Source organism: Penaeus vannamei, chromosome 17, assembly GCF_042767895.1.
Source record: "Penaeus vannamei isolate JL-2024 chromosome 17, ASM4276789v1, whole genome shotgun sequence".
NCBI lineage: Eukaryota > Metazoa > Arthropoda > Malacostraca > Decapoda > Penaeidae > Penaeus > Penaeus vannamei.
The window spans coordinates 4,698,891-4,726,390 of record NC_091565.1 but is presented as its reverse complement, the minus strand read 5'-3'; the positions used below and the strand labels follow the sequence as shown (position 1 = coordinate 4,726,390).

Here is a 27,500-nt window from a genome sequence, read left to right as displayed (position 1 = left end):
CTTCCATTCTTTTATTTTCTTTTTTTTTTTACCCGGGAAATGCGCATTTACGTCGAGAAAGGACCATATGCAGTATGAACTGGAAACCCCTTCTTTCTTATAGTATTGACGCAATGGAAAATAGATAAGGAAGGATGAGATGATTTTCTAAATAAAAAAGACAAATATTTTCATATGAATTAAATAATCCTAAATCGATAAAGGCAATATACAATATCTGGAAATGCCAATATCTCTCTCCCCTGCTCTCTCCACCCCTTTCTCCTCCCGTCCCTCCCTCCCTCCCCCCTCTTTCCACCTCACCTCTCCACTCTCTCTCCCTCCTCTCTCCCTCTCCCCCTCCTATCCCTCTCTTCCTCGACGTCGACAAGATGTGGATGACCTCGAGAAACAGGTCTTGGCTCTCGGCCCAGCACGATATAACGAAGGGGGGGGAGGGGGAGGGGAGTATAACGAGGGGGAAGGGGGGAGGGGGCGAGGGGAGTAATAACAGATGTGTGGATGTGGGTATCGAAGGGAGATTTGGGGGGGTGGGGGAGGAAAGACAGGAGAGAGATAAAGGAAGGCTTGGGTGGGGGGGACAGGAGAGAGATAAAGGAGGGAGATGATGGGGAAGAAGAGAGACGGGAAAGAGATAGAAGAAGGTTGGGAGGGAGAGGGAGAAGAGAGAGAGGAATAAAGACAGAGAAAGAGAGTGAGTGAGAGAAAAAAAAGAGAAAGGATGAGAACGAAACCGAGAACGAGAAAGAGAAAGAGAGAGAAAATGACAAGAATAAGATCAGCATCCTTGGCATTATCCACCTGCGCCCAGGGAAAGAGTCTAAAAGTCCTGCGGCCGCCCACAAACCGCACCCCCGCCCACTGATCGACGCTTATCTTCTCGCCACGCCCATCCCCATAACACCTGCCGCCGCCCATCTCCGCCCATAATGTCATTTATAACCCCCCCCCCCCTTTCCCTGTAGGTGGATCCAGGGAAGACATCCTTCAAGGAGCTACAGGACGTGTCTGTTTGGAGGATTAATGGTGGTGGGAAGGAGGAAGAGGAGGAGGAGAAGGAGGAGGAGGGGGAGGAGGAGGAGGAATAGGAGGGGGAGGGGGAGGAGGAGGAGGAGGAGGAGGAGGAGGAGGAGGAAGGAGGGGGGGGAGGAGGAGGAGGAGGAGGAGGGGGAGGAGGAGGAGGAGGAGGAGAAGAAGAAGACGAAGAAGGAGAAGGAGGAGAAAGAAGAGACGAAGGAGGAAGAGGGGAAGATGGAGGAGGAGGAAGAGGAAAAGGAAGACGTTGGCAACGTTGACGACGATGATAGAAGAAACTAAACGATAAAAATAAAACGAATAACAATACACAAAGACAGCAAACAACCAAACAAGCGAACAGCCAAACCAACAGACGAGACAATCACCCAATTACACATCACGTGACATCTCATCTCATTCCGGCGAGAGGAAAGGGAGGGAGTCGCCTGAGGGAAAGCAGAGGTCTCGCAATTACCTTCATTAATAGATCTTCAAAGTTCTTCTGCTTGTACCGTTAGAGCGCTCTTGAGGGTGAAGGAAATTAGCGGGGGGTGGGGGTGGATGGGGAGGGTGAAGGGTGTTAGAAAAGTTGGGGTGGGGGAGGGAAATTAGCGGGGGGTGGGGGTGGGGGGATGGTGTTAGAAAAGTTTTTTTTGGGGGGGGAATTAGCGGGGGGGGGGGGTGGAGGGGAAGGGGGAGGGTGAAGGGTGTTAGAAAAGTTTTGGAGGGGGAAATTAGCGGGGGGTGGGGGGATGGTGTTAGAAAAGTTTTTTTTTTTTGGGGGGGGGGAATTAGCGGGGGGGGATGGGGGAGGGTGAAGGGTGTTAGAAAAGTTGGGTGGGAAATTAGCGGGGGGTGGGGGGGAGGGGGAGGGTGTTAGAAAAGTTGGGGGGGAAATTAGCGGGGGGGGGAGGGGGAGGGTGAAGGGTGTTAGAAAAGTTGGGGGGGGATTAGCGGGGGGTGGATGGGGAGGGTGAAGGGTGTTAGAAAAGTTTGGGAGGGAAATTAGCGGGGGGCGGGGGTGGGGGGAGGGTGTTAGAAAAGTTTTGGAGGGGAAATTAGCGGGGGATGGGGGGGGGGAGGGTGAAGGGTGTTAGAAAAGTTGAAGGGGAGAAATGAAGAGAAAAAAATGGTGTTAGAAGAGATATTCGGAAGATGGTGCGGGGGAAAAATGTTCGAAAAGTTGGAGGGAATAAGTGTTAAGAAAGTCACTTATATAATTTAAAATAATTTAAAAAATCATATATAGGGGGACGTGTTCGAAAAAAAAATCAGAAAAAAAGAAGAAAAATAACGTCAAAATATAAATAGAAGCACCACTAGACGAAATTATCCGAAATCTGATAAACGTAACACTCTGCTACTATATAACATATAATCATAGCATCTATTTTAACGACACAGAACCGTTTCATATCTTTTCTCTTAGAATCCTAACGGGAAGACACTTCACATCGAAAAGTATAATCGAATAAACGGTACAGAAACAGCAGTAAAGTATAATCGAATAAACGGTAAAGAAACAGCAATTCATCCGGAAAAGAATCGCCATTATTACGATTTGAATCTATCCGACATGAAATTGACGTGACGGGAAAGTAATATTTTTTTTTTCGTCAGTACTGATATCCGTAATAAATATTTCATTACTATTATTTTTTTTTAATGATTTTGCTATTTCTCGTGGAGGACATAATTACGATTATTAAAAAAATCTTTTGACGTAGTTTGTTTACCTAGAAACCACCCACGTTGAAGTAAAATAAATGAATAAAATAAATAAATAAATGAATATGAATAAATAAATGATATAGAATGAAAATAAAAATAAACACGGAAGAACATGTTACGGAAATTGCTAAAACATGCGCACTCTTTTCCTCTCTCAAAATGTGCATGATTCTAGGAACTGTCAGTCACGTATAGAGTAATGATTATTTCATGTCCGCCATTACTCATGGCGTCTTCATGGCATAATACGTTTTTTCCTAGAGAGAAAGAGAGAGAGAGAGAGAGAGAGAGAGAGAGAGAGAGAGAGAGAGAGAGAGAGAGAGAGAGAGAGAGAGAGAGAGAGAGAGAGAGAGAGGAGAGAGAAGAGAGAGAGAGAGAGAGAGAGAGAGAGAGAGAGAGAGAGAGAGAGAGAGAGAGAGAGAGAGAGAGAGAGAGAGGAGAGAGAGAGGAGAGAGGAGAGAGAGAGAGAGAGAGAGAGAGGGAGAGAGAGAGAGAGAGAGAGAGAGAGAGAGAGAGAGAGAGAGAGAGAGAGAGAGAGAGAGAGAGAGAGAGAGAGAGAGAGAGAGAGAGAGAGAGAGAGAGAGAGAGAGAGAGAGAGAGAGAGAGAGAGAGAGAGAGAGAGAGAGAGGAGAGAGAGAGGAGAGATAGAGGAGAGAGAGAGGAGAGAGAGAGGGAGAGAAAATGGTGAGAGAAAAGAGAGAGAGAGATGAAAGAGAGAGAAAGTAACATGAATCATTTTCTTTCTCAATCTTCTTATATAACGCTCACACAATCACCAAACACATTACATAATTCCCGAATATTTCATCATAATCTAATCTTCCAAATCCACAAATACAACAAAAGATAAATACGGAAATTTCGGATGAAAGAGAAAGAAAAAAGAAAAAAATCACTCGTCATTTATTGACCCGGAAACGGCCGGGTAAACAAACGTTCAGGGCGGGTGAATCTTAACGTTAAAGAATATCCGGCAGCTTCTACGCTCCCCGCTAGATCATAATTAATCGCGGAAAAAAGCATCAACCCATATCGAGGGGAAAGATTCATAAAGAAAACATGATAAATAAAATTAATCGATAGTTCTCCTCGCGTTCTGGGCGGTTACCCTACAAAGACGCCGAAAGAAAACGGATGTGAACGAGATAAATTGGCGGGAAAGTTTTCTTTAAATGTAAAATATGCAAAACACAGCTCTATCTACTCCAAATCAGACCATTCCGTAGCTCTATCTACTCCAAATCAGATCATTCCGTTGGGAGGTCGTACTCATCAGCCCGAGACAAAGAACGACTTAACTTTATAACTCCGAGATAAAAAAGAGAGATAAAAAACGACATTTGGCATCTTCCAGACTACCGCAATCCGACAAGATTACCAATTATGCCGTTCAGAGAATTCGTAATCGAGATCCGTATAACGTAGCGATTTCGTTCTCGCTCAACCGGAGGCACTGTTACGAAATTTCGTTGTTGTAGTTTTTCATCTGAGAAAAACCCAAGGAGTTATCGATGCTGTGTTATTTCTAGAGTCGTAAAGGCGATTTTCAAACCACTTCACTTGCAATTTCCAAAAGGTACTTCATTTCGATATTACTTTCGTGATTACAAAATAACTGTCAGTTATTTTCTAATGACATCTATCAAATCTGACAGTTACGCGTTGACAGCGTCGGTCACTGCTCACGGTCATGTCACGAGTTGGTCCATTAATGAAAAACAGACTCAGTGGACCTTAGCTCCATTAATCGAATTTATTTTATACTCTCTCTCTCTCTCTCTTTCTCTCTCCCTCCCTCTCTCTCTCTCTCTCCCTCCCTCTCCCTCTCCCTCTCTCTCTCTCTCTCTCTCTCTCCCTCTTCCTCCCTCTCTCTCTCTCTCTCCCCCTATTCAAAATTCCTTTTTTTTTCGCAAAACCGGACATCAGTTCCGATAAAATACTCTCGTCCATATGCGCCTATCGACAACCAAAGACAGAAAGAAAGAAAGAAAAAGAGAGAGAGAAAAAAAAAAAAAAAAAAAAAACACCCCATCGCATTTCCAACAGAAAGTAAATCTAAAATCGCCCTTCGGTAATCGAGTCACGACGCAGACAACGTTACTCTCACCTGCGCGCCGTCGGTCCGCTGAACCCTTTATACTTGGCTAATTACAGGAACGAAATACATACGCCGCGCGTGCTGAGGTTCCTGTACATTCGTACGCATGAGTTTGTATGTGCGTATGTATGGATGTCTGTATGGATGGTATGGGTGTCGGTGTGCTTTTTATGTGTGTGTGTGTACACATATCCATATGCAAACATACATATAAATGCGTGTGTGTGTGTGTGTGCGTGTGTGTGTGTGTGTGTGTGTGTGTGTGTGTGTGTGTGTGTGTGTGTGTGTGTGTGTGTGTGTGTGTGTGCGTGTGTGTGTGTGCGTGTGTGCGTGTGCGCTTGTGCGTGTGTGCTTGTGCGTGTGCGCGCGCGCGCATAGTAATAACACGAGCATAAAGTCATGCGTAAAATCATCCCAGAAGAGCCAGGAAAACGGCGCGATAAACCTCGGTCCGTTCCCGCCGGCGCCTCCCGCTGCAAACCCCCGCTGCACATTCGTCGCCTCGGTTCATTACCGTCGGCCCCTTCAGAACCCCGCGAGCTCCTCCGAGAGCCGTGCGAGTGCGTGGAAGTATTGACACACGAGCGAGTGTGAGAGTGTTGACAGACGAGCGAGTGTTAGGCGAGTGTGTGAGCGCGAGAGTGCAATGTCCTCAGCGCCGCCGGGGGGGAATTGGAAGCTCCGGGTCCCGGTCGGGGTCCCACGCGGCCCAGGACCACCGACTCCATCTCCCACCACGCAGGTTAAAAGGGTTCGCGCCGTTGCTGTTGCTTTTCGTTATGGCCGATACAGTTATGACTCGGGGTAATTATGATATTGTGCGGTTGCGAGTGTTTGTTTGTGGGGGAGGGGGAAGGGAGGAAGGGGGGGAGGGGAGGAAGAACAAGTGAAACTAAGAAAGTCTACGTCTTTTCAAATCGACGCGTAATCTTCATCACGAGAGGTGAACTACGACATCCGTAATGGACGAAAACCTATTGAATACTAAACATTTGAAGATTCGAGTCCAAATACGACTTTCTTCTGGTCTCTTTACCTAGATGAGCAGAAATACACGGAAGGAAAGCGTCATTTTACCAAATACAGCTCGCTCTTTTTCCCCCGGGGCGCAAAGACGCTGCCAAAAGACGATCGCATTGCGCCTGAATGTCCTATTCATCCTTTCGTGACGGCGTCCTTGTGTGACAGCCGTAACGTCAGGTGTTTGAGGCGAACCCGCCAGGCAGCGCTCTCACTTACAGCCCGCGTTACGTCATCTACGGGTTTACTGAGCTGGACATTCTTGCTTTGGAAGCGGCGGCGGCGATCACTTTCTGATCCGGGAAACGCGACACCCGGCCGCCATCTTGGGGAAATTACCAGGCCCAATGCAAGGCGTTCGAGTTTACCTAAACATCAACTGCGGTTTTTACCTAATAGGGAAGCGGGCGTAGATACTTTTTTTTTTACCCAAATATATATTTTTTTCCTTTTTCTTTTTTTTCCTCTCCTATTTTGAAGAAGACGCGGTCTTTTATCCCCTTCCTTTGTTCCGGATGGTGCTATGGTTCCCTCCATATTAACTCCTTTTACACACTCCTGCGGTCCGGCTCGAAACGCCCCCTTTCACCCCACGCCCGCTGGCCACACAATGCCTCGGTTGACCATAAAATGATGTAAGTGAATAATGAAACAAAAACAAGGCAAAAAAGAAAGAAAAGAAAACGCTAATGAAATGAATAAAAAAAGGGATAAATACAAAACAAAAACGGTGTCACATTCCTGGGTCACGTGTCCTTCTTGACCAGTACCTCCTTCAGGCTACCTCCCCCCCTCCCCCCTTCCCCCTCGCCCCTCCTCCTCCTCCCTCCTTCCCCCTTCACCGAGATAAGAAGGAAGGATAACTGGAGGAAGAGACAAACCGCGGAATTCTTGACTTTGACGCCAATTAACCAATTTCAGGGAGAGGAGCAACGGGTAGATAGTAGATAGCGTGAGGAGAGAGAGAGAGAGAGAGAGAGAGAGAGAGAGAGAGAGAGAGAGAGAGAGAGAGAGAGAGAGAGAGAGAGAGAGAGAGAGAGAGAGAGAGAGAGAGAGAGAAAAGAAAGCGAGAAAGAGAGAAACAGCGAGAGCGAGAGAGATTAAGAGAGCAAGTGAGAGATATAGAAAGCGAGAAAGAGATAAAGAGAGCGAGAGCGAGAGAGATAAAGAGGCCGAGAGCGAGAGTTGTGCGAGAGCGAGAGGCAGTGATTGCCCGCCCGAAGCCCCAGGGCAGGTTGTGGCGGCGTCGCGGTGGCGGTGGAGGGTTACAACGGTGCAGGGGGAGGGGAGGGGGTTCTAAGGGGTCATGGAGTGGGGGGAAGGGAGGGAGGGGTTACGGGGGCATGGGGTGGGAGTTCTAAGGGGTCATGGGGTGGGGGAGAAGGGAGGGGAGGGGGTACAGGGTCATGGGGTGGGGGAGAAGGGAGGGGAGGGGTACAGGGTCATGGGGTGGGAGAGAGAGAGGGAGGGGGAGGGGAGGGGTTCTAAGGGGTCATAGGGTGGGGGAGAAGGGGGGTAGCGTTCCAGAGGTCAACAGGGTGGTTGAAGTGACGGCAGAGGAGGGGGTGGAGGGGGTCGTGTGGGCGGGCTGGGGGCGTGTTCTGTGAGGTTAAGTCGTGGGGTGGAGAGGTTGAGGCGAAGAAAGAGATATATAAGAATAACGATGCCAAGAAGATGAAGCGAAATGGAAAGCAAAAGTTTCTGGAAACTTGTCTGTCTGTCTCTTAATGATGGATATTTTTGCATGACTATAAAACATAACGGAAGTCAGTCATGCATAAGAAATATACACCCAATTTCGTTTTTTTTCTCTATTTTTCTTTCTATAAAAAAATACATTTAAAAATATACACCCAAATTCCTTTTTTAAATTTATCTTTCTATATATAAATGCATTTAAAAATATACACTTAAAATCCTTTTTTCTATTCATCTTTCTATATAAAAATGCATTAAAATATATACCCCCAAATTCTTATTTTTTTCCCATTTCTCTCTCTATATAAACAACGATACACAATTTCTCTCGCAATCCATCCAAATTCCCTTTTTTTCCATTTCTCTTTCTATATAAACTACGATAATTTCTCTCGCAATCCATTAAAAAAAAATAAAAAAAATACACACCTAAAATGAAACAGAAAGTAGTTATCACTCTGGAATTCAGACCTCCATCCATCACAAACGAAGACGCAACAAACAATAAAATAAAATAAAAAACTTTCTCTTATCATGGTTATAAAAGAAAGAAAGAAAGAAAATAAAAATCGTGATGCCGTTATTTCAATCGAAATTCTCCTTACCATCTGTGTCACTTGGAAAATTGATCATAAAACAATAAAATGATGTAGAGACACGATCGTCGCAATTACGTAATGGTGCGTATATATCAATTGGTAATAACTATCTTCTCTATCGCTGTTGTTTCGGTACTAATGGGTAATAGGATAGTTTGTAGAGAGAGAACATTTGATAAATATTATAATACAGCCACGAAATTATTTAGTAACATGCTGGTTTTGCTTTTGTGACGTCATGCAAGAAAACAGTTTACAAATGTGTCTTTCATTACTAATTCAATGTCAGTTTTATATAAACAGGCGATGAGAAATAATTTGATGGAAATATAATAATTTGATAATAATATTGATAATAAGGATGATGATAATATTATTGATAATAAGGATGGTGATAATAATATTGATAATAAGGATGATGATAATAATAATGATAATGACGATGGTGATAATAATATTGATAATAAGGATGGTGATAATAATAATGATAATAAAGATGATGAAAATAACGACGATAATAAATTTGGCAATAATACCGATAATGACAATAATAATGATATCAAAAGCAATGTGTTACAAAAATCCTCACGCAGATACCTCTTCCTTATATCATTAAAAAGGGCAAGTGTAAACATCAATATATATAAATCATTGTCGCTTTGGGAAAATTTCTCACGCCCTCGATCTTCACACAGTGTAATCGTATCCTTCTCTATACATTACAAAACCGTTATATGACATTTAGAACGCCGGTGTGTATAGCCTTAAGTATACTCGTTGTGTGTATACTTGACGGTCGTTGGAAAGAATAAGAGATATAGTTTGTTATCCTTATATATGTTATGTCTTTCTACCATTTTTTTTTTTTTTTTTTTTTGATTCTGTAAATCTAATTCATTTAGATATTCTTAAATGATCATTATTTCAGCTTGTACATTTACTTTTTTTTCTCTTTCTCTTTCTCTCACTTTCTTCTTTTTTTCTTCTCTCTCCCTCTTTTTCTTCTCTTTTTCTCAAAGCGTAAAGAAATAATCCCACTGACGAGCGTAATTTCCCAGAACGGCGTCCAAATTCACACCATTTAGTCCTCTCTTCTCCTTTCATCTCCCTTTTTTTTTTTTTAAATTCTTTCTCTCTCCTTTTCAAGCGTGCGCAGAGAAGCTCCCTGTACCGTAAGGGCTTGACCCCCGTGGGATGGGAGCGGCGCCATCCCGTGACGGAGGCAGCATCCCGGCGCCGCCCCCGAGGCCAGGGCGAAGGGGGGGGAGGGAGGGGGGGGGGCTTGAAGAACGGGCGGGGATGGTGGTCCTTCTTTGCGGGGAGGGGGGAGGGGAAGGGTTCGGGGGGAGGGGGCAGGGGGTTGGGGGAGGGGGACAGGGGGAGGGATAAGAAAAATGGGTTTTCTATATCATATGTGTATATATATAAATATAAATGTGTGTGTATACATATATATACATACATACATATATATATATATATATATATATATATATATACATACATGCATATATCCATATAATAAATACACACACACAGACACATGTGTGTATATATATGTGTGTGTGTGTGTGTGTGTGTGTGTGTGTGTGTGTGTGTGTGTGTGTGTGTGTGTGTGTGTGTGTGTGTGTGTGTGTGTGTGTGTGTGTGTGTGTGTGTGTGTGTGTGTGTGTGTGTGTGTGTGTGTGTGTGTGTGTGTGTGTGTGTGCGTGTGTGTACTGGGGTCGGGAGGAGTCGCCACAAAGAGATCAGTTTGTGTTATTTACGTCTTGCCTTATAACGACCTGGAATTGGGTTGTCTCTCGCTTCTACCTACACAATAGGGGAAAGGTTTATATACGATGCCTGCCTCACAATAGGGAAGAAATGGGTCTTATCCACATATTTTCCTCGCTGTGCAATAGGTTCGGAATAAACTAATATATCTCTCACTCGATAACTTTTATAAAAAGGAAAGAAAACTATTTTTTTTTTTTTTTTTAAGAAAGGTCGTTCACGATTCCCTTTCGGAAAGGTTAAAGGTTTAGTTGACACAGATTCCCATCTTAGGCTCTTTGTTCCGTGCTTTTCTAAAGGTGTGTGTGTATATATATATATATATATATATATATATATATATATATACATATATATTCATATATATACAAATATATACATATCTATCTATCTGTCTATCCATCTATCTATCTATATATATATATAGAGAGAGAGAGATGTGTGTGTGTGTGTGTGTGTGTGTGTGTGTGTGTGTGTGTGTGTGTGTGTGTGTGTGTGTGTGTGTGTGTGTACATATATATATTCATATACATAAATATATATATTCACACACACACACACACACACACACACACACTCACTCGCACGCACACACACACAAACACACACACTCACACGCACACACGCACACGCACAGCAAGTCCCTCGAATGGCGCACTTGCACAGACGGCCAAACGAGGCGTGGCAGTTTTCTCTTCCTGTTTGGAGCGATGTTCCGCACAGAAGCTGACGAGGATCTCCTTCCCTTCCTCTTTCTCTCCTCTTTCACGGCTATTGTCTTCTCCCAAATTCGCCCAAGATTATCCCCTCCCCTCCCTTCTCCTCCCTTCGCCACGGCCCGAAAGACGCCCTGAAAATAAGCCTCATTTTGAAAGAGAGAGGGAAAGACTTTCTGAAACAGGCTGGAAAATTAACTCTTTTCCTTCTTTTCGTCCCTTGTTCGGTGTCTCTTGTCTTCTCGTCTTTTCTCTTCCTTTCGTTTATTCTTTTATCTTCCTCCATGCGCCCTGTTTCTAATCTGTGAACGGATATACTGACACGAACCGTAAGTCTATAGATCACTGTGGGTGGGATGGCGTTAGGGTTTAAACCTTTCTTTTAGAGTCGAGTCTAAAGGCTGTTAAACATTTTTTCTTTCCCTTTTCTTTGCCTTTTTTTCGCATTGTATAGAAAACGGGTTAACTGGTGTTCCACCCTGTGAGTCTGAACTGAACATCGTTATTTCTGGGGTATAGAGTTTTCAACCGCCTCTGAAGGAGTGTTGGATCCCTTCTGAAGAGGATTCGCGATGGGCGATTGTGCGTGAACGCTTATTTTCGGACAGGTATTGGTGTAATTATGATCCGAAATAGGTTGGCTTGGGGGGGGGGGGATTCTCCGGTAAGTTGCGTTAAATATAGCGTCAATTCGTTTATGGAAAAAAGGGAAGATCTGAGTAATAATTTATTAATCTTTACTATATGATGATCAAGAAACGGCAAAGCTGTACGGAAATATAAAGAATGAGAAAGTAAACGGAAAGTAAGATCTTTGAAAACAGTATACGAGGGGCCTAAAGAACAATGGCACATGTTTCAACACGGCTAAAGCGACCGTACGACGCTGGGGGCCTGACAAGATAAAGTATATTCGGTTTAACCACCATTCTTGTTAATGATCCCTGTCTATTATTTCGCCATCGTTCTTCCCGTTTTCTGTGGGAGTCGCGTTCCATGGAGCGGCCTCGGCGTCGGCTTCGGCTTTGACGCGTGATTCGAATGCTCTAATACTGGTTCCGGGTCAGTGGTTTCGAACGCTATTTTAGAATTTGATAGAATTCGCTTTTCGTTATACTGTGGGCTATAAGAAAGCCTGTGAAGAAGACACCATGATATTATTTTCCTCCCCACGGTTAAGTTGATGCCAAACTCGAACATTCTTGCGTTTCCCAATTGAGAAAAAAAATGATACGATTTTACCACGGAATTGCTTACAAGTGCGAACATTTCTTCTTTTGAATCTGGATTTCATAACAAGGCACACACAGTAAGATCTTAAAAACAATATAACTTTACTCAATTAACAATACCAAACCGCGTTCCTGTAATTATCGGCATAATTTTCGCGCGCTAACCTTGCTCCGACCGCGCCTGTGCATGCCTGGTTTTTGCCTATGGGAATTTCTACCACGCATTCGAAATTCGATTAAAAAAAGAAATTGATTGTATTACGAGGGTTTCGCAATACGTATTTCGCTAGATATTTGGCACGTAATGTTACCTCAATTAAGATCATAGAACGTAATCTATGCGTATCTGAATTTCCAAGATGAAAATGATATTTACAGAAAACCTCTGAACTTTAGATTTTTTTCCTCCAAAGTACAAACAAAAAGGCGTTACACGTTTCCAATAGCACAACAATCCAGCAATGAAACATATTCCGATACCCTACAGTCAAATAAACCATAAATACAACCAGCCAAGTGAAAAATAACCAACAACAGAATTTCTCGCGAGGAAGTCGATGATCTACCATACGCTACGGCACGGACGCCATCGGGAATGTTGGCAGCCCTGACTTTTCTTGTTCGGGGAGGTGCAAAGGTCAGGCGGACACAGCTCATGGCGGGACCTTGTGAGATATAGCTCTGGCGCTTTCTATAACTCATGGACAAGACTATTTATGCAAGTTTTTTTTTTTAAGAATCTTTGTGTAAATAGAATAACGAATAGATAGATAAATAGACCATACGCGTGAGATACTTATGGGAACGAGACTGAAACCTAATTTCGAACAATCCATTATTCAATAAAACGAACATCAAATAAATTAATGAATAAACAATAATAAAAAACATCATATCCACTCGAAAACCAACAGAAAAACAACAACAACAACAAGAAACAACAGAAAACAACAATAGCTCCCCCGTAGACAAGACCAAACGGTGAAAATAAACTCTCTCACACACACAAAAATCATATCCACTCGAAACCAACAGAAAACAACAACAACAACAAAAAACAACAAGAGCTCCCCCGTAGACAAGACCAAACGGTGAAAATAACCTCTCTCACACACACAGACGCTCCCACCGCGAAAAAGTCCCAAGTCCCTGTGAGAATAGCCAGCGTACTCACCGTTACACGAGAAGCCGTCTCCCTCGTAGCCGGGGAAGCAGGTGCAGTAGAAGGAGCCGAGGGTGTTCGTGCAGGAGGCAAACACGTCGCAGGGGCGGTACTTGCACTCGTTCTCGTCTGGAAAGAAGAGACAAAGGGGGTTAAAATGGTGTTTTTGGGGCCGAGGGGTTGGGGAAAGAAGGAGGTATGGAGTTGGGGCAAGAAGGAGGTATGGCGTCTGTTGGATGCTATAAATGAGGGAGAAATGGAGGATTATGAGGGGGAGAGGGAGGGAGGGAGAGAGAGAGAAAGAGAGTGAGGGAGAGAGAGAAGAAAGATAGATAGATAGATAGATAGAGATAGAGATAGATAGAGAGAGAGAGGGAGAGAGAGAGAGAGAGAGAGAGAGAGAGAGAGAGAGAGAGAGAGAGAGAGAGAGAGAGAGAGAGAGAGAGAGAGAGAGAGAGAGAGAGAGAGGGAGGGAGGAGAGAAAGAGAGAGATGAAGTGAGAGAAAAGAAAGAAAGATAGATAGATAGAAAGAGAGACAGATCACATTTTTATGGGAATGCTAACAGGTTCACACGCATGTACGGACGCTCTCGCCCACGCACGCACGCACACACACTTATTAAGCAGCTTAAGGGAAAAAAAAAAAAAAAAAAAAAACGCGTTAGTTCTGAAAACGTAATTTTTTCCCGAATTAGTGATGTCTTGAAGATTTTATTTATCTCCATTTTTCTCTCTTTTCCACCTTTCTCTCTCTCTCTCTCTCTCTCTTTCTCTCTCTCCCTCCCTCTCTCTCTCTCTCTCTCTCTCTCTCTCTCTCTCTCTCTCTCTCTCTCTCTCTCTCTCTCTCTCTCTCTCTCCCTCCTCTCTCCCTCCCTCTCTCCCTCCCTCCCTCTCTCTCCCTCCCTCCCTCCCTCCCTTTCTTTCCCTCCTTTCCTTCCTCCTCCTTTCGTTCAGAAGTTTCACTCACGCACCACCATCCTTAACCCTTCGTTTCCATTATTTAATTTTCCCGTCGCGAGTTTCTCTCGTTTTCGTGACCTTCCTTCGGCTCTCCGTCTCTGCCCTGCCATCATTCCGTCTCTCTCCTTCGTGCTTATCTCTCCATCTCTCTGTCTACCTTTTTGTATCTCTCCCTCTCTTTCTTTATCTCTCCCTCTCTCTCTTTCTCTCTCTCCCTCTCTGTCTCTGTATCTCTCTCCCTCTCTTTCTCTCTCTGTCTCTGTTTCTCTCTCTCTCAATCTCTCTCTCTCTCTCTCTCTCTCTCTCTCTCTCTCTCTCTCTCTCTCTCTCTCTCTCTCTCTCTCTCTCTCTCTCTCTCTCTCTCTCTCTCTCTCTCTCTCTCTCTCTCTCTCTCTCTCTCTCTCTCTCTCTACTTCTTCTCGTCCTCTTCTTAGCCCCCTTCCCTCCTCCCCCCACCCCCTCCTCCTCCTCCTCCTCCCCCCACCCCCTCCTCCTCCTCCTCCCTACCCCCACCCCCTCCTCCTCCTCCTCCTACCCCACCCCCACCCCCTCCCTCCTCCTCCCCCCACCCCCTTCCTCCTCCTCCCCCCACCCCCACCTCCCTCCCCCCACCCCTCCTCCTCCTCCTCCTACCCTCACCTCCTCCTCCCCACCCCCTCTTCCTCCTCCTCCCTCCCCACCTCCCCCTCCTCCTCCTCCCCCTCCTCCTCCACCTCCTCCCCCACCCCCTCCTCCATCTCCCCCTCCCCCCCCCCCCACCTCCCTCCTCCCCCACCCCCTCCTCCTCCCACACCAGGAAGACCCCCCATGTGGAGTTAGCGATGCGCGGTGTTGGTGCGAGAGCCAGATCAACGCCCTTGAGTCGGACACCATTAGCAGAGTCGCTCGCTGTCTGTCTATCTATCTATCGAGGTCTCTCTCTGTTTTTGTCTGTGTCTGTTTTGTTTGTTTGTCTGGTTATCTGTCTGCCCTTGTCTTTTTGTTTCTGTCTCTGTCTCTTTGGATGGCTCTCTTTCTGTCTGTCTGTCTGTCTGTCTCTCTTTCTTTCTCTTTCTCTCTCATCAACCTCTCTCTACTTCTGTCTGCTTGTCTCTGTTTCTGTCTCTCTCTCTCTCTCTCTCTGTCTGTCTTTCTGGCTCTCTCTTTCTTTCTCTCTCATCAACCTCTCTCTATTTCTCTCTGTCTCTCTCTCTCTCTCTCTCTGTCTCTCTCTCCCTCTCCTCCCTCCCTCTCTCTCTCTCCCTCCCTCTCTCTCTCTCTCTTACCATCATCATTATCATTATCATCTATTTCTTATTCATCACGGGGAGCGAGCATCGGCCTCCCCCTCCCCCCCCCTCCCCCCACCCTGCTCATTACCTCCTTATGCTCCAAGAAGAAATCCTGAAGACGTAATGGGTTAATGGTCTTTAATGGGGGAGTCGTTAATGCCGCGAAAAGCAACGAGGGGATGGCGCCTTTTACTCCGGTTTTTTTGGCGGGAATTTTGAATTCTGGATTTTTTTGAATATTCAATTCCGCTCGCGCTTCTGTTTTCTTTCTTTCTTGAGGTTCTTCTTTATGTTCTTCTTCTTCTTCTTCTTCTTCTTCTTCTTCTTCTTCTTCTTCTTTCTCTCTCTCTCTCTCTCTCTCTCTCTCTCTCTCTCTCTCTCTCTCTCTCTTCCTCTCTCTCTCTCTCTCTCTCTTTCTTTCTTTCTTTCTTTCTTTCTTTCTTTCTTTCTCTCTCTCTCTCTCTCTCTCTCTCTCTCTCTCTCTCCTATCTCCTCTTTAATTCCCTATCTCTCTACCCCAATTTATCTCATCCCAACGCCACTCATTAGAACACCGCTTTCACTCCTAACAACATCCAACCGAGAGAAAATCACTCCACAAAGAAGGCGTAAAAAAATAACAAAAACAAAACATTTATATAAAAAAAAGATAAAAAATGAATGACAAATGTCCGTTTTCTTTACCCGTTTTTGTTCAGTTTCCCCTTAATGGCTCGTCGTCGGCCACAGCTTCGGTCTGCGGTCTCTCGCTCGCCCACAAGGACGCCGGGTTCTCTCTCGCTCTTCTCTTGTTTCTCTCTTCCTTCTTTTATTATTATTTGTTGTTTTTTTTGTGTGTGTTTTTTTTAGGTTTTTGAAAATTATTTATTTTTATGTTTTATGCTTTAATTTCTTTACGCTTCCCTTCGTTTTTTTTTTTCTACTCTCCCTTCGCTCTCTCTTCTTATTCTCTCATTTCCCTATTCCTTTCCTTCCCCTACTTCTCTTTCTTTTCTTTTCCCTTCGCCCATTCTCCATCTCTTCGCTTCGGCCAAATGATAACAAATCCTTTTATCATTATCAATTACAAAGAAAATTACATGACCACGCATCCGCAACATCTCTCCTCACGCAAATGTTGCATTAAGACGTCAGTTAATTTATTCTCTTTGTTCCACTTCATGTGTGGATTTGGTGGTGGGTGTGCACATGCGTGAGTGTGCGTTTTTTTTTTTTTTGGCTGTTCATGTGCGTGTGTCTCTCTTTCTGTTCTCTTTCCTGATATTTGTAGACACGCATACATACATACATACATACATGTATACATACATACATACATACATTTATACATACATACATACATACATACATTTATACATACATACATACATACATACATAAACACATACACACACATATAGATGTAGATATATACATACACACATGTCTATTTTTATCTGTGCGTGTGTTTGTTTATTTGTGTGTGTATGTATGTTTTAGTGTACATAGATGTGTGTATGTGACTGTTCATACAGATATGCTTCTATATGTATGTGTACGTAAGTGACTGAAGAAAACCCTCTCAAATAAAAACAAATAGATAAATAAAAATAATCAAATAAAATAAGAAAAAAAAACATAAAGACAAGCAAATAAATAAATGAAATAAAATAACAAATAAAATAAGAAATGAAACAAACAATAAATAGATAAAACGCAAAAAGACTAGTAAATAAATAAATGAAATAAAATAAAAAATAAAATAAGAAATAAACCAAACAAAAAACAAAAAAAAAACGACAAAAAGACAAATAAATAAATAAATGAAATAAAATAAAAAATAAATAAATAAAACAAATAAATAAATAAAGGGCCAAAAAGACAAATGAATCAATAGACAAATAAATGAAATAAAATAAAATAAATGAATAAAACAAAACCGAGCATTTTCCCCGACGACCCAGAACGGCGACCGCATTCGACCTCGCTCCGCGCCGCCTTTCGGGACCGGAAACAAGGAGCCGCGAACGATGACGTCATCTTGGCGCGTTTGAAGGGGGGGAGGGGGGTAGAGGGAGGAGGGAGGGAGGATAGAGGGAGGAGGGAGGGTAGAGGGAGGAGGGAAAATTGGGTGAAGGGGGGGGAGGGGGGTTGAGGGGGGAAGGGAGGGAGGGAAAATGGGGTGAAGGGAGGGGGTAGAGGAGGGAGGGAGGATAGAGGGAGGAGGGAAAATTGGGTGAAGGGGGTGGAGGGGGGATGAGGGGAAGGAGGGTAGGACAGGGGGGGAGGGCAAGAGGTGGAAGGGAATAAGGAGGAGAATGAGGGAGACAAGAGCGAATATGAAAGAGAGAGAGAGAGAGAGAGAGAGAGAGAGAGAGAGAGAGAGAGAGAGAGAGAGAGAGAGAGAGAGAGAGAGAGAGAGAGAGAGAGAGAGAAAGAAAGAGAGAGAAGAGAAAGAAAGGGATAAAGAGAGAGAGAAGAGAAAGAGAGAAGAGAAAAAAAGAAAGAGAGAGAAGAGAAAGAGAGGGATAAAGAGAGAGAAGAGAAAGAAAGATAGAGAGATCACATTTCTCTCTCTCTGATTGCTTGTGGCAACGTGAAAGTGGCCATACGTCCATTAGACATAATTAAGAATGAATTAGGTTTCTTTAACAGGTGACTCGTAATTAGTAATTAGTCCCGCAAATGATGAATGATAAGAGTTATCATTCATTCTCTATCATTCACGTCTTCAATCTGTCATCGGTAGATAAGAATATATGCGACGATGATAACGAAGATAAGAGAAAAAAAGAAGAAAAGAAAAAAGAAGGAAAAAATATATATACTCACACACACACACACACACACACACACACACACACACACACACACACACACACACACACACACACATATATATATATATATATATATATATATATATATATATATATATATATATATATAGAGAGAGAGAGAGAGAGAGAGAGAGAGAGAGAGAGAGAGAGAGAGAGAGAAGAATATATGTGACAGTGCAAAGATAACGGAAAAAAATTAAAAACGAAAAAAAATAATAATATACAACATACTAATTCTATTCATAGACATACAAAGTAACAAGAACACAAAAAAGAAAAAAAATAATAATGACAGACCCACGACCCAAATGATACAGAAACGGCAATGTTTGTCACAAGCTAAACCCGACCTTATGCACTCACGCCTCTAGACGGCTCGGTAATGTTTCAAGGACAAATGAAGTACAAGTGCTGTGTCGTGAGGAATGCTGAGGTTGCTGACCACAAGCTCAACAGACGCGCACGCAAGCTGACGTACGCGGAGATATACAAGCACGCACAGGGACGGAAGCACGCGCGTACATACAGGCACGCATACACGCACAAATACAGATACACACACACGTACATAAATACAGATACACAGAAACACAAATACAGATACACACAAATACACACACACACACACACACAAATATAGACACACACACACAAATACAGACACACACACACAAATGCAGACACACACACACAAATACAGATACACACACACACAAATACAGACACACGCACACACACACAAATACAGACACAAACACACATACACCGGTAACGCAGGTATACACATTGAAACGTACATGAGGAAACATATACAGACATACGGACGTCCATATGTTAGGTATATAATTTCTATAACCAATATCAACAACCATGTATGGTAGAAAATACACACATGCAACATTCATTAACTGTATGTGAATAAGCATACTTGTGCTATTCATAGTCTATCTGCTGAAATTTTAGATTCTAATGAAATAAATATTACTACTGTATACACCAACATACATTCACTATACACAGGTCCGCTAAGACCAAACTACATTTTACTAAATTTTGAACACACTCAAGCACATACACAGACACACGCACACACACACACATACATATACACACACACACACACTCACACTCACACACAAACACAAACAAATAAACAAACACAAACAATCACACACAAACCCACACACACAAACAAACAAACAAACAAACACACACCACAAATACCAACCCATCCTCCAGACTATAACCAACCCACACGAAAAAAATCCACACAAAACAAAAAAAGCAACAACAATAAAAAGCAATAAAACAGACAGACGCATCACAACTCACCTGGAGATTCGCAACCACAACCACCGTAACCATCATTACAGTGGCACTGGCCATCCAGACACGCTCCGTTCACACACTTGTAGCCTTGTGTGTACGGGCAGTCATCTGAGGGAGAGAGAAGGGAAACATTTATTAATCTAAATCATGATAATAATAAATAACATTTATTAATTTAAATCATGATAATAATAAATAGCATTTATTTATTTAAATAATGATAATGATAAATAACATTTATTAATTTAAATAATGATAATAATAAATAGCATTTATTAATTTGAATAATGATAATAATAAAAACATTTATTAATTTAAATAATGATAATAATAAATAACATTTATTAATTTAAATAATGATAATGAAAAATAACATTTATTAATTTAAATAATGATAATGAAAAATAACATTTATTAATTTAAATCATGATAATAATAAATAACACTTATTAATTTAAATAATGATAATGATAAATAACATTTATTAATTTAAATCATGATAATAATAAATAACATTCATTAATTTAAATAATGATAATAATAAATAACATTCATTAATTTAAATAATGATAATAATAAATAACCTTTATTAATTTAAATCATGATAATAATAAATAACCTTTATTAATTTAAATAATGATAATAATAAATAACATTCATTAATTTAAATAATGATAATAATAAATAACATTTATTAATTCAAATAATGATAATAATAAATAACATTTATTAATTTAAATAATGCCAATAATAAATAACATTTTTAAAATTTAAATAATAATAATAAAAAATAACATTTATTAATTTGAATAATGATAATAATAAATAACATTCATTAATTCAAATAATGATAATAAAAATAACATTTATTAATTTAAATAATGATAATAATAAATAACATTTATTAATTTAAATAATGATAATAATAAATAACATTTATTAATTTAATGATAATAATGAAAATAGATTGGTATTTATGTCTGCGTTGAAGTCTCTGGGTTATGGAGCAATGTGAGAATGATTTTCTATTTTTCTTTTTTTTTTAGGAAGACTATTGTAAATTACTGATTTTTCTTATTGTAGGTTTGTTTCTGCTATAAAGAGTGGCCGTCATATCAAAATTAAATAGGATAATATAGCAACATAAGATCAATCGATATAAAAAAAGGTATCTATTCTATAATCAGGAGATGGATCATCATCTAACACAACCAACGACACCGTAAATTTTTCTCTTCTCGAAAAATTATACTCGCCCAAACAAACAAACAAACAAACAAAACTAATCAACCAGAAAGAAAAACAACAACTCCGCCCCCGGGACTCGGTGAATAATATTCCACGATTCCACACTCGCGCGCGCACGTAAACAGCGGCAAAAGCTTTCTCCGCAAACTTTACGAAAATTTGGCGCTGTTCGACGGGACCGCAACGTCAGCATCTGCGCACGCGAGGTACTCACGCCGATAGAGGTCGTCTTTACGGAGGGAGGGAGGGAAGGGAGGGAGAAGGGAGGGAAGGGAGGGAGGGAGTAGGGGAGGGAAGGGGAGGGAGAAGGGAGGGAAGGGAGGAGGGAGGGAGAGAGGGGAGAAGGGAAGGGAGGTAGGGAGAGAAGGGAGGAAGGAGGGAGGGAAGAGGGAGAATGGAGGGAGGAGGGAGAGAGGGAAGAAATGAAGAGGGGAGGGAAGGAGGTAGGGAGAGAAGGGAGGGAGGGAGAGAGGGAGGAGGGAGGGGAGGGAGAAGGGAAGGAGGGAAGAAGGCAGGGAGGGAAGGGAGGGAGGAGGGGAGAAGGGAAGGAAGAGGGCAGAGAGGAGAGAGAAGGGAGGGGGAGGGAGGGAAGGATTTCACGCTCACTATAATCCATTAATTAATCAATGAATAGATGAACAAATAACTATAAAAAACACTACTCTAATTAAACTCCAATTATCCACCCTCCCACCTCCTTCTCAGCCATTCCGTAACCCCTCCCCTCTACCTTACCCTACCCACCCCACCCCCCACCCACCAACCCCACCCACCCCACCTACAACCCACCCCACCCACCAACCCCACCACACCCTTACCAAACTCGCAATCCCGAAACGTTTATGGAAAAGAATATTTAAGACTCTCCACCGCGGTCCCCGTTTCTTTCCCCTTCTCTGACACACTTCGCTAACCTCTGTTTTCCTTACGACTATAGATGCCGGAAGTCTCGGGAGTCGATTTCCGCATAAACCGTTTTCGAAAGCGATTCCGGACGGCGTTGGCGGGTCCGATCCTCTTGTTGTCGATGTGCTTTTGTTTCGTTTATTGATCTTGTTTATTTTTATCGCGTTGATGGTGTGATTTTATATAAATAATACTTTTTTGGAATGATTATTACTATTACTATCATCATTACTATCGCTATCGTTATCATTACCGTTATTAGTATCATTACAACCGTTATCATCACCATCATTACCCTTATTCGGAATTATTATTACTATTAGTATCATCATTACTATCGCTATCATTATCATTACCGTTCTTAGTATCATTACAACCGTTATTATCATCATCATTACCCTTATTCTTATCACCAGCTGACTCACTGTCCATATGGGTGTCTGACCTTCTATTCATGTATTCTTCTGTTCTTCTATTCATTTATTCCATGTGCTTCTAGTAACCTCTTCTTTTTTGCGCATTGCATCTTACTATTCATATGATTATGACGAGAAGTGGTGATAAAAAGGTGAAATAATAGATATGATAAAGATTATAATCGTAGAAATGATTAATAGGTATAAAGATAATTGGAGGGTAAAATGATCAAATGACTGAGATTATTAATGAATTAAATGATAATTAAGATTCTTTTTTCATAAGTTTCTCTTGAATCATCTTCGAAATGAGGATAGACATAATGACAGGCTGGAGATTTCACGAAAATGACCTTAATGACGAAATTATCGATCTATTTATCTTTCTCGGAGGAAGGGAGAAGAAGTAGAACGCGAGAGAAAGGAGGAGAGAAGGCCAAATAGAGAAAATGGCTGATAATCGTAGTAGGAGAAGGTCAGAATAAGATGGAGCGTGATAAAGGAGGCGGAAGGAGAGATCGCTAACGAGTGGAGGAAGAGGAGATGGAGAGAGGAGGGAGGGAGTGGGAGGGGGCGGCTGATTATGCAGACAATAGCTCTCTCTTTTCGTTCCTCCCTCCTTCCGCCCCTCTTTTGCTTTCCTCTCTTCTCGCCATCTCTCTACCTTTATCACCTGTCTTATTTTCTGGTTTAGTTCTGTCGCCCCCTGTCACTACCGTCCTCCCTTCCCTCCCTCACTCTGCCCTCCTGTCCACCCTATCTTTCCTCTATTTCTCCCTTCCGTCCTTCCCTTTCCCCTCCCTCTCTCTCTCTCTCACTCCTTTCTTCACTTCTTTCTGTTCCCCTCTTCCCACCTACCTTCCCTTCCTACCTCTTTTTCCTTCTCTCTCTCTTTCTCCCTTCTCTTTATCTTCCCGCTCTCTCTCTTACTCCCTTTCTCACTTCCTTTCCTTCCCCTCTCTCCCTTCCTTCCCTCCCTCTCTCACTCTCCCTTCCAATCTCCTTCCCCCTCTCCCCCTTCCTTCCCCCTCCCTCTCTCACTCTCCACCCCCTTCCTTCCCTTCCCTCTCTCCCCTTCCTTCCCTTCCCCTCTCTCACTTCCCTTCTCTTTCTCTTCCCCCTCTCTCTCTTACATCCCTTCCCTCCCTCTCTCACTCTCCCTTCCACCCTTCCCCCTTCCCTTCCCTCCCTCTCTCACTCTCCCCTTCCACCCCTTTCCCCCTTTCCCTCTTCCTTCCCTTCCCTCCCTCTCTCACTCTCCCTTCCACCCCCTCTTCCCCCTCTCCCCCCTTCCTTCCCTTCCCCTCTCTCCCTTTCCCTCACCACCTCCTTTCCCTCACAAATGCGATAACGGGATCCCTATAAGTGGCCACGCCGATCCCTTTGATCTGACTGACATCGGGCACATTGACCCAAATCCAGATATATTTTTTGGGGGCGTATTTTTTTCATAGTGTGGCCATCGTTGTTTCATTTTTTTTTTTTTTTTTTTTTTTTGAGGGGGGGGACTTTAAGTGATTTTTTTTCTCTTATTTTTTGTTAGTTTTTAGAAAGTTTCTGGAGTTTAGGTGAGGTAATGTACAGGGGATTATAGAGATCTTCATCTTTCTTTCTCTCTCTCTCTCTCTCTCTCTCTCTCTCTCTCTCTCTCTCTCTCTCTCTCTCTCTCTCTCTCTCTCTCTCTCTCTCTCTCTCTCTGTCTCTCTCTCTCTCTCTCTCTCTCTCCCTCCCCTCTCTCCCTCTCTCTTCACACCCACATACATTGCTCATCCGTAAACTCCAGTTACTTGCATGAATCTGTCTCTTTCTGCATTCTCATTAATTTCTCTTTGCAACTTGAAAGAACTGAACCCCACCCCCGTCTGCAATGAAGTCCGGCGATATGTCTGCAATGGTACACCGTCACCCCCAAAAGCTCAATGACCCGACAAGGCCTTGGCAAGGACAGGTTGTGGGTCACTGGTGATTTCCTAATGACATGACTCGTTATGGTGATAAAGAAAACGGGACGAAGATATACTGTTCTCCCCTCCCCCTCCCCCTTCCCTCTCTCCCTTCTCCCCGTCGCCTCTCCTCTCCTCCCCTTACTGCTCTCCTCCCTCTCTCCCTTCCCCCGGGACCTCTCCTCTCCTCTCCTCCCCTCTCTCCCTTCCCCACGGGGCCTCTCCTCTCCTCTCTCCCTCTCTCCCTTGTCCCCCGTCGCCTCTCCTCCCCTCTCTCCCCTCCCCTCCCCACTCTCCTCCCTCACCGACCTCCATTTTCTGTGTTTGGAATGAGGGTACAAGGAGGGAGGGAGGAAGAGCGAGAGGGGGAATAGAAGAATAGAAGCAGAAGAGGAAAAGAAGGAGAAGGAAGGGAGAAAGGAAGAAAAAAGAAGAAGAAAAAAAAGAAAGAAGAAGAGGAAGAAAAAAGTAAAAGTATACAAAAAATGATAAAAAAGAAAAGGCAAATACAAAGAAAACAACGCAAACAACGCCTTTCCCCCAGCGTCCGTAAACACCGCCAAAAGGAGACGTCACACAAACAAACAAAGATCTTGAGAACGTCACACAAACAAACAAAGATCTTGAGAACGTCACACAAACAAACAAAGATCTTGAGAACGTCACACAAACAAACAAAGATCTTGAGAACGTCACACAAACAAACAAAGATCTTGAGAAACCTTCAGGAAACGCAACATTTGGCCAGCGGGAAGGAGGCGGGGGCGGCGGCGGCGGCGACGAGACCTTTCCACGCCCGCAATTTCCCTTGCCGGAGTCCGATCAAGATGGTCGGGAAGAAAGTGAATATACAAAGGCTCTGAGTCCAGGGATTATTTTCCTTTTGTTGTTGGGGTCTTGGGTTCGGGGGGGGGTAGGGGGGCTGGGGGAAGGGGGTTGAGGGGCTGGGGGAGGGGGTGGAGAGGGTGGGGGGAGGGGGTTGAGGGGCTGGGGGAGGGGGAGGGGGGAGAGGGGGAGGGGCGAGCCAATGGTTGTTTTGGTCAATAAGTTTTGTTTTCAGAATGACGGATAATCTCGAAGTAAATGATAAAGTCGACAAGAAAATGAGAGAATAATTCTATTAAACGTTTGCAGCCGAGAATAATAACAATTCCAATAATAATGATAATTCTCCTGCTTAATCTCTCGCATTGAAATTCCTTCACAAACCTTCTATCATAATCTATCTATCACTTATTCGATCATAATCATGTCGTCTCGAAGCAAATACTCTTTACAGAAAAACAAACCATCAAATAATTCTTATTCATGGCCCATATTCCTCCGTCTTGGTCAATGTGTCGCGGTCAATCGAAGAAAATTGGACCATTTCCCGTCCTCTATTTTTCTTCCTCCAAAGAAAATGGGAACAGAGGATAACAGATCAAGGCTGATATTATATAGGCCAGTGACCACTGAGGTTTAGTGACACGCTGAATAATTTATTTTTCCTTTTGTAAAAACTGGACATTTGATGTTTAGATGATAATTCTTTTGACATGTTTGTTTTTTCGATTAGAAATTTATAATTTTCGGCCAATTGAATAAAACTGTTCGTATCGTTGAGTTAGATATTCCATCTCCTCTCTATCTATCTATATCTACTTATCCATCTATGGGGAGTTAGACATATTCTAAACTCCTCAACAGACGACATGTACCTAAACAACACACCGTCAAGACGCCATAGATACTTACTCGTGCATTTAAGTTCTTGGAAGTTTTCATCGGATCCTAAGAAGCAGTTCGGAGTCCCATCACAAAGTCTCGACACTTCGAATAACTGAAGTACGTCTGTGGACTCGTTCACTTGACAGCCGAAGTAGCCGTCTTCTAAATTTAAGAAAAATATCTCTCTTTGAAGTCCTTGTCCTAAGTTCACTTGAGCAGAAACCTGGAAAAGAGAGAGAGAAATAGAGGTTAGTTATATGGCTGTTAGGGATGTTCTCTAAAATGCATGAGGAGATTTCATGTAGATTTTCGTGGTGTGAAAAGGGTGTTGTGTTAAAAGTATGTTTAGTGAGTAATATGTGTAGTTTTATTTACTGTATGTTATGAAGCTTTGGTATATCATCTTTGTTCATCTGGAAGAATAAATCAAAGTTTGGGCAACAAAATGAGACACTCAAGAATATGCATAATCTCGCATATTCATATAATAAAGGCTTGTATACTGTAAAGTCCGCGGTTAAATAGTATCGTACATCCCCCTCCGGCAACCTCCCATAAGCTGCCAAATGTACAACGACGCGACGTCAAACATCAACACACAGGCCAGGGATAGCGGCCCGCCTGCCAAGTATGGGATGACGTTATAAATGCTAAAAGGGCGTCTGCCTCCCGCTGCTCTTCTCGTCGAGGCGTGGTCTGTTTCGTGATCCGAGGCGGGCGGGAATGCACTGTATATTCTTTATATCATTCATGTAATCGTCGTGAATAAAGCCTCATATTTGCCTCCGCGAGATACCGTCAGCGTGAATCAATTATTCACTCGGTCCAGCCTGGCAAAAGCTGCCTGGCGGGCCGGACGGTGTCAAGAGGCTCCGCGGCGTCCCTTCCGGATAGCGAATCCTCCTCGGAAATGGGTTCCTGCGTTCCCTGAGAGCCAGAGGCGACTGAGAGAGTGAAATGCAGTGATCTACTTGGTGGTCTGGGTATTCCACGGCAAGCAAGAGCGCAGCATTGGGCCAGGAGCGGTGAGTATAACCGGGCACGCACGGTATCAGTAGCCCGTACGTGGGAGCGCCTGGTTTGTCAAGGACAGCAACATCAGGTGCCAAGTCGTCATGTGTTGCTTAACTAGCTTACAAATATCAAGCTAAATCATTCATTTTACTTTTATTTATGGTGATTTCCTCCTTTATAATATACGTTATTTATAATCAAAGGTTTAGAATCATTTGCGGACGTGCCATTTGTGCGGAAAGCCCGCAAAACGAGTCGGGAGGAAAGCCTGTAAGACTCGCCCACTGATGATCGTGTGAGGGACCAGCCCACGCTCACAACTTGTCCCGTTTTCTCTGTGACTCACACACCTGTCTCCCTTCACCTTATTCACGCTTATATTATATGTTATTCACTGGATACATTCTTGCAGGAGGCATCAAACGGAACTTTTCCCGAGGCCGAGATGCAAAGCCAGGTCAGCCTCGAGCCCGCGCCCCGACGTCGACCTCAGAACGAGAGGGAAATCCCGGATGTACGGCGATAGGGATACAGTTACTGTCCTTCACGTTGCCCCTATTCCTCCTCCCCTCCCTCCCCTCTCCCCCTATCCCTCTCTCTCTCCCTCTCGTCTCCTTTTCCTCGTTTTGAGGACTCGCTGGCGCCGCTTCAGCTTGACGGGCGTGACTCTGCCCTTTCCTCAAGACAAAAGTGCAAGTGAAACGCCGTCAGATTGTGCAACGTGTCTCCTCTCGGGCCCTCAGACCGCCCTGTCCCTCTCCTCGCCGCCCGCCCTGCCTCGCCACTCCTTATCCTGGCGTCCCTGAGACCTCCCCCATTTTATTTCCACTGATT

At 43.3% G+C, this 27,500-nt stretch overlaps 1 protein-coding gene across 19 annotated transcripts in view; it reads right to left on the bottom strand.

Annotated features, from left to right (window-relative positions):
- dpy (fibrillin-like protein dumpy) overlaps positions 1–27,500 on the bottom strand; it is a 255,844-nt gene that overhangs the window by 150,397 nt on the left and 77,947 nt on the right. For all 19 annotated transcript variants that reach the window (XM_070131759.1, XM_070131777.1, XM_070131778.1 and 16 more), the window contains exons 3-5: positions 25,680–25,875; positions 19,433–19,537; positions 13,062–13,178 (exon numbers count right to left, since the gene is read on the bottom strand). In XM_070131759.1, the coding sequence (XP_069987860.1) occupies positions 13,062–13,178; positions 19,433–19,537; positions 25,680–25,875 (418 nt within the window). The remainder of the gene's footprint in view (positions 1–13,061; positions 13,179–19,432; positions 19,538–25,679; positions 25,876–27,500) is intronic.